The sequence below is a fragment of the Gekko japonicus genome, unplaced genomic scaffold, assembly GCF_001447785.1.
Source record: "Gekko japonicus isolate JY-2015 unplaced genomic scaffold, Gekko_japonicus_V1.1 scaffold347, whole genome shotgun sequence".
Lineage (NCBI taxonomy): Eukaryota > Metazoa > Chordata > Lepidosauria > Squamata > Gekkonidae > Gekko > Gekko japonicus.
This window is the reverse complement of record NW_015173133.1, coordinates 194,220-201,195: the sequence shown is the minus strand read 5'-3', so window position 1 is coordinate 201,195 and position 6,976 is coordinate 194,220. Positions and strand designations below refer to the sequence as shown.

Here is a 6,976-nt window from a genome sequence, read left to right as displayed (position 1 = left end):
GGAGCCGCGGTCGCCCGGGCCGAGATTGGGGGGGCAAGGCGGGCGACAGAAGGCCGATGCCTCCGTCGCCCGGCCCTCTACAGAATCCACCCCCCAAACCTCCAGGTATTTCCCTCCTTAGAGCTGGCAACCCTACATTCCCCTCAGTGCCTGTTGGTAGGCAACTAAGCTTGGTCCTGTCACCTACTTTGGCCTTTGGGAGAAACCACATTGGGGCCAATCCTGATAGGGTTGCCAACTCCAGATGGGAAATTCCTGGAGACTTGAGGGATGGAGCCTGAAGAGGGTGAGGTTTGAGGAGGGGTGGGACCTCAGACAGGTACACTGCCATAGACTCCACCCTCCAAACCAGTCAGTCCCACATAGGGAACCATTGTTGCCAATCTCCAGGTGAGGGCTGGAGAGCACTCAGTATTACAACTGTTCTGCAGAAGGGAGGGCAGAAGTCAGCTGAAGTCAAAGGGGCAGATAATGGTAGGTTGGTGGCTAGCTGGGAAGGAGATGGGGTTGCCAACTACATCCTGACAAATTCCTGGGGATTTGAGGGGTGGAGCCTGGAGAGGGTGGGGTTTGCAGAGGGGTGGGACCTCAGACAGGTAGAATGCCATAGACTCCACCCTCCAAACCAGCCATTTTGTCCTGGGTAACAATTGTTGCCAATCTCCAGGTGAGGGCTACAGATTACTCACAATTACAACTGCTCTTCAGGTAGCAGAGATCAGTTCCTCTGGAGAAAACAGTGGACTCTGTCATTATACCCTGCTAAGGTCACCACAGCAAATTGACACTGTTTGCCCAAAGCCAGAGCACTGCCCCAGAGCCTCTTTCTAGATCCCGTTGTATTGCTTTCACAACGGGCTTTACTGCTAGTATATTGATAACAAGCATATTGCATTTCTTTTATCAACCAGTCCTGCTTTTCCTCACTTTGCCATATCTAAATTGCTCTTCTTTCTTATGACACTTACATGAGCTTTTACATACAAGAGATGTTAATAACTGCTTTCTGGCTCAGTCACAATCCATACTTGGGTGATCATTAGCAAAACCTACCAGTTGCTGAGGATGAACTGGAACACCTTTATGCATGCCTTGGCCTCCTTATGGGAAGGAGAATGATAAACAGACATACCAAAAAAAAAAGGAGATGCATGTATCATATGCTTTTTTCTGAATACTAATATTCCACCTAGGGATTGGAGGGGGGGTTCCCAGGATGTTCCCTAATGCAATGATGTCACCCGAAAGTGACATCATTGAGTCAGCGATGTCACACGAGACGCTCTATGGTTTTAGGCCAAATTTACCATAGAGTTTTGCCCTCAAACCAAAGCATCCCACACGACATCCCCAATGCGATGATGTCACTTCCGGGTCATGTCATTGTGTTGGGGACGTCAAGCCACAACGTGGCTGTTTGGGGGTGGGGTTTCCCCCAGCTAAAGCCCCGAAAATTGGGGGAAACCCCGCCAGGACCTGGAGACTGGCAACCCTAGTTCCACCATGTTTTGAATCAGTTGGCTGCCCATCTGTTACTGGGCTCAGTTTAAGGTACTGTCTATCACATACAAAGCTCTTCATGGCCTTGGCCCCTCTCATCTGCAGGATCACTTCTCTTCCTATGTTCTGCCAGACTATGCCGCTCAAGTCAGCAGGGGCTTCTACAGGTGCCAACCTGCAAATAGGCAGAATCACCAACTGCCCATACACAGGCTTTCTCCAACTGCGGCTCCTGCCTTGTGGAATGGTTTGTCTGAGGAGGTCAGGAAAGCTCCCACTCTCCTGGTTTTCCACAAACAATGAAAAACTGAATGATTCAAGAGGGCTTTTCTGCACAGGTAATACAGTTTGCTTGTTTATTTTATTTATATCCTGCCCTATCCCACAAGTGGGCTCAGTTGCACTATACAAAATGGTTTTACAAACTTGCTTGGGTAGATGATTTGGGACTATGGTCTAGACTGCTGTGTACAGTTTATCGTAAGTAGAATCCTATTTATGTAATTTCTGTACCACTTAATGGGCCAAATGCTTCAGTTCTTTCTGGTGGTTTCAGACTTCAAAAATCCTAATACATTGGTAATGACTGTCTCATTTTTTTTCAATTGTACTGACTCACTATGTGCAATCTGTCTTGAGTCCCTGTGAGAAAGGTGGACTATAAATAATGTAAACAAATAAAACCAAATAAGTACAATCATCAGGGCTTTTTTTGTGGAAAAAGCCCAGCAGGAACTCATTAGCAAAATAGGCCACACCCAACAGCAGAAACGTATTAGCGTAGTAGGCCACACTCTGACAGCACAGCTCAATGGCATATTAGGCCACACCCCCATGTTACCAGAAGTGTGCTCATCCAGCCACACCCACCTTTTGCTTCTTATTCTGTTTACCTTGTTTGTTGCCAAAACCCAGGGCTTTTTTGTAGCAGGAACTCCTTTGCATGTTAGGCCACACACCCCTAATGTAGCCAATCCTAATGAGTTTCTGCTGTTGGGTGTGGCCTATTTTGCTAATGAGTTCCTGCTGGGTGTGGCCCACTTAGAAGCCAGCCGGAACTCCGTTCCTGTGCGTTCCTGCCCAAAAATAGCCCTGAAATCGTACTTATTCTTCAGCTAAACTTAATGTTTTCTTTTTTCTCACCTGTCATCCACATTTCTAGTCCTCGTGTTTATTCTTATTCCAAAGGGAGAAAGGGATATGTGTTCGTCAATTTGTTGTTCCTCCTGCTCTTCTTCAATAGCTGGCAGGGTTTCAAGGCAAGACTCTTAAAGGGATGCATAAAATCAATAACTGTAGTAACAAACACGCAGATGCTTCTAAACATCAGCCGAGCAGCAAACAACAAAGGAGTTTTCTACCTCAGTTGCTGGGGAGGGGGACAGTTGATAATATCATCCCAGGGAATATTTCCGTGTATTAAAAAAGATCCACAGAAATGTTTCTCTACACAATCCCATCAATATGTTGTCGAAGGCTTTCACGGACGGAGTTCATTAGTGGTTGTAGATTTTCTGGGCTGTATGGCCGTGCATATGGATTGGCTGTTGAAATTCTAATCTTATACATGGCTGAACACAGCCTAACTCAAACAGAACACATTATCTTATTCCAAGACACTGAAATGCTGGACAACACATCCAATTATCATGTCAGATTACATAGGGAAACCATTGAAATTCATAAACAAACACAATTTCAACAGGAAGGGAGTTTAAAAATAAATAGGGCATGGTTTCCAGTCCTGAAAAACACAAAATGCTCTACATCCCACAACAGCACTACAGATAAGATTAGAATTTCAACAGCCAATCCATATGCAAAAGAACCTCCTCAGGAAAGCTCTTCCATTAGCATGTCACAGACTGGGAAACTCCTACAAGATAATGACTCAGCCCTACTCCACCTTCCTGAGCAGATATAAATTACCTGCCTACCATTTTTCTTCTCACCTTGACATAGAGAGTACTCCATCTTTCTGTGTTATACCTCTGACGATGCCAGTCACAGCTGCTGATGAAACTTCAGGTACTACAATGCCAAGACCACGGCCACACAACCCAGAAAATCTAAAACTAATCCTAACAATGTTTTTAAAAAATAGAATATCTTTTCCGTACAACTTCATCTTCCTTTCTTGGATTTAAAAACATGGCCATTTAATAGCAATAAAAACACAGTGCCCAGAACTAAGCTCCTCATTACTTTTCCTTGCAGAAATTTTTCAGCTTCTTGTCTGGTAAGATCTTTTGTGAAGGACTCAAGTCTTTGAAATAATGGTTCCATATTTGTTCTAATTTGCATAATGATAGATTTCAGGGTGTTCTTTTTAGACACACACAAATAAGGCTTATGATTGTATCTCAAATGTATTTTGGACAGTTAAATTCAATTTAATGTTATGGAGGCTCTAAGTGCTGAATCAGCAAATGAATTCCCATGTTGTAAATGACCACTGGCATTCGTTTACAGCACTCTTCTGGAATCTAGAAGAAGACAAAGCATGGCGGGGAAACTTTTTTTTGTTATGTCACAGCTTTGGTTATACTACTTGCTTCATGGGAGGTGCAAGAAGAAAACAGAGCAGAGACATTTCCATTTCTCCTAAAATCTAGTTCCACCTTACTGCTCCATATGTTCACCATTAGAGACTCTACTTAAGCACCATAAACACATTTTTTGGATGTGAACCCTTGCCTCCAACTAAGTGTGCTTAAGACTTTACTCTTGCTTTGCATTTTCAAGCCAGACTGGTTTTCTTTTCCCACATATGTCAGTGTTTGCTTTCAAAAATGGCTATTCAGATTTTCTCTTTATCCCATGTGAATAAACCATCAAAGATAGAATGTGTAGTTCATTTCCAAAAAGAAAGAAAATTAACTTATTTGAAAATCTGGATAACCATCACACAATATTTTCCCCATAGTTCCAAAGGTATTTTCCCAATCAGTTTGCAAATGAGCTCACAAAAGAATCTAACCTACCTTTCCTGAAAATCCACATATTCTGTACTGCATCCTTTAACTTAATAATAATAATTAGAGAGCCAGCATGGTGCAGTGTTTAAGAGTGGTAGATTCTAATGTGGAGAACCGGGTTCGATTCTGCACTCCTCCACATGAAGCCAGCTGGGTGACCGTGGGTCAGTCACAGCTCTCAGAGCTCTCTCAATCCTAAAAAAATAAGTCTAGCTCACCAGCTAGTGGTACATAATGCTAAAAGAGTTAGATCTTAAGGCTGCCAGACAATCTTTGGATCGCCTGGCTATACCGTACACAATGCCATACAATAATTTTAACTTTAACTTAAAATGTACCATAGAAGGTACTATTTTTATTACATCCATGGTGTCAACATAAATTCTATATACTCAAGTCTTAAGAATTCTGCTTTGGATGATACACAGAAGCAAGGGGAAGAGTGGTACCGGTACTTCCTGTTCCACACTTCACCCCAGCCTTTTCTATAATATCAGTCAAAACAAGGAATGCCATAGTCTCAATTAGGAAAGCAAAGTACTTTGTTTAAAACTTTGTAAATATTGAAACAAAAATTAGAATCATCACCAGATGCACTATGTCATTAACCAATTCACTTTGCAAAATGACCGAAGCAAAATGACCGATACCGAGGTTCTTACCTATTGCCTGAGATTCAGGGCGTTCCCTTGAAGCTTCTGAGTGGCTGCCATTCACTGAGGTTCCTCTGGCACATTGCTGTAAAGTATGTTTCATGACTAAGGGGGTGACTGGTGAGCATCCACTATTCTGAACTGGTAAAGCATTCTCCAAAGGTAGCTGGGCAGGAAATAAGGTAGCAGGGACTCTTGGAAGAGATGGCATTGTAGCAAGTAGATGGGGAGAAATAGCCGGAGAAACTGAAAAGCCTGCAGGAACAAATAAACCAGTAACACGAGTGTGGCAATGTGCAGAAACTCTACACTTAGTCAGAAAACAGCTGATATACCAATAGTGAACTAAACACAAATACTCTCATCCAGGGCTTTTTTTGTAGAAAAAGCCCAGCAGGAACTCATTAGCATAATAGAACACACCCAACAGCAGAAACTCATTAGCATATTAGGCCACACCCTGACAGTGCTGCTCATTAGCATATTAGGCCTTCCCTTGTTTTGCCCAGGCGCCCCGCAACTGTGGGGAGCCCAAGCAAGCCCCCCCTTGAAGGGAAGGCAGTTTAAACTGCCTTCCCTTGGCTTGCCTCCCCGATCCTTCCAGGGGCCCCCTGGCCCACCCACCTTGGAGTCGCCAGGGGGGTCGCTCTACAGGCCTTCTCTCTGTAGCCATGCACACAGAGGTTTTGGCTGTAGTGGGCATGGCCAACTCTGAAGCCAGCCGGAACTCTGTTCCTGTGTGTTTCTGCCCAAAAATAGCCCTGCTCTCATCCACGGTGGCTGCAATCCAGAGCAGCAATCACATGGCATCTGTGGGTACACCTAAATATTTAAGCTATTTCCACTTGATATCAGCCCTACAGAACCTACAGAGGGCCAGTTTGGTGTAGTGGTTAAGTGCACGGAATCTTATCTGGGAGAACTGGGTTTTATTCCCCACTCCTGTGTTTAAAAAGTAAGGTTGTTTTATTAGTGAGGCTATTTGATTCCCCACTCCTCCACTTGCAGCTGCTGGATGACCTTGGGCAAGCAATAGTTCTGTCAGAACTGTTCTTGAAAGAGGAATTTCTATCAGGGCTCTCTCAGCCCCACCTACCTCATAGGGTTTCTGTTTTGGGGAGGGGGAGGGAAAGGAGTTTGTAAGCCGCTCTGAGACTCCAGATGAAGGTTGGGGTATAAATCCAATCTCTTCTTCTTCTCTTCTTCTTCAAATTACCTTTTAAAATTAGAAGCAGCTAGAAGGAAAAACTAGCTCTTTAAATAAAATTGGGGAAGGAACTACCTGCTCACCGGTAACAATTTCCATTTATCTCTCAGTGCCAAATCAGTGTCTATACCTGCCTTGAATGCTCTTGTAATGCTATTCAGTTAGTTTTTTAGTTTATATAGGCTGAAACCATTCCATCTACATGTATCATTAATCTGCATGAAACAATATTTTGCTCATGACACTAAATTGTTTTGTAGGGGAAACCAAATGCTATTAGAAAAAACAGCCACCTAACCACACACTCTGCCTCATGGAAATCAGTCTTAAGTTCAGGCATTTTTCCTGGTACGTTCTGGTGTTTCCAGAATTTGTCACCCTGAGTCAAGATGGCCCAAACATCTGTGGCCATTTTACAGCCTTCAGAGCTTTCCCTGAGAAATACAGCTGAAATAATGCAAGTAGTTGGCACAAATGTAAGCATTAAGCTCTACAGAGGTCATTCCCATAATACCTGGGTTATAGAATGAAATTATTTTCTGCTGCTCAGTTACCATCCTCTGCAGGTGCTCCATCTGGCGTAGCATTAGGTGTTCCTGCTGCACTGGATTCTGAAAACAGAAACAACAAATATTAAT

At 43.5% G+C, this 6,976-nt stretch overlaps 1 protein-coding gene across 1 annotated transcript in view; it reads right to left on the bottom strand.

The window, feature by feature from the left end:
- LOC107119628 (centromere protein J-like) overlaps positions 1-6,976 on the bottom strand; it is a 41,236-nt gene that overhangs the window by 32,212 nt on the left and 2,048 nt on the right. Inside the window, exons 2-3 of the mRNA XM_015422164.1 lie at positions 6,893-6,949; positions 2,644-2,767 (exon numbers count right to left, since the gene is read on the bottom strand). Of these exons, the coding sequence (XP_015277650.1) occupies positions 2,644-2,767; positions 6,893-6,949 (181 nt within the window). The remainder of the gene's footprint in view (positions 1-2,643; positions 2,768-6,892; positions 6,950-6,976) is intronic.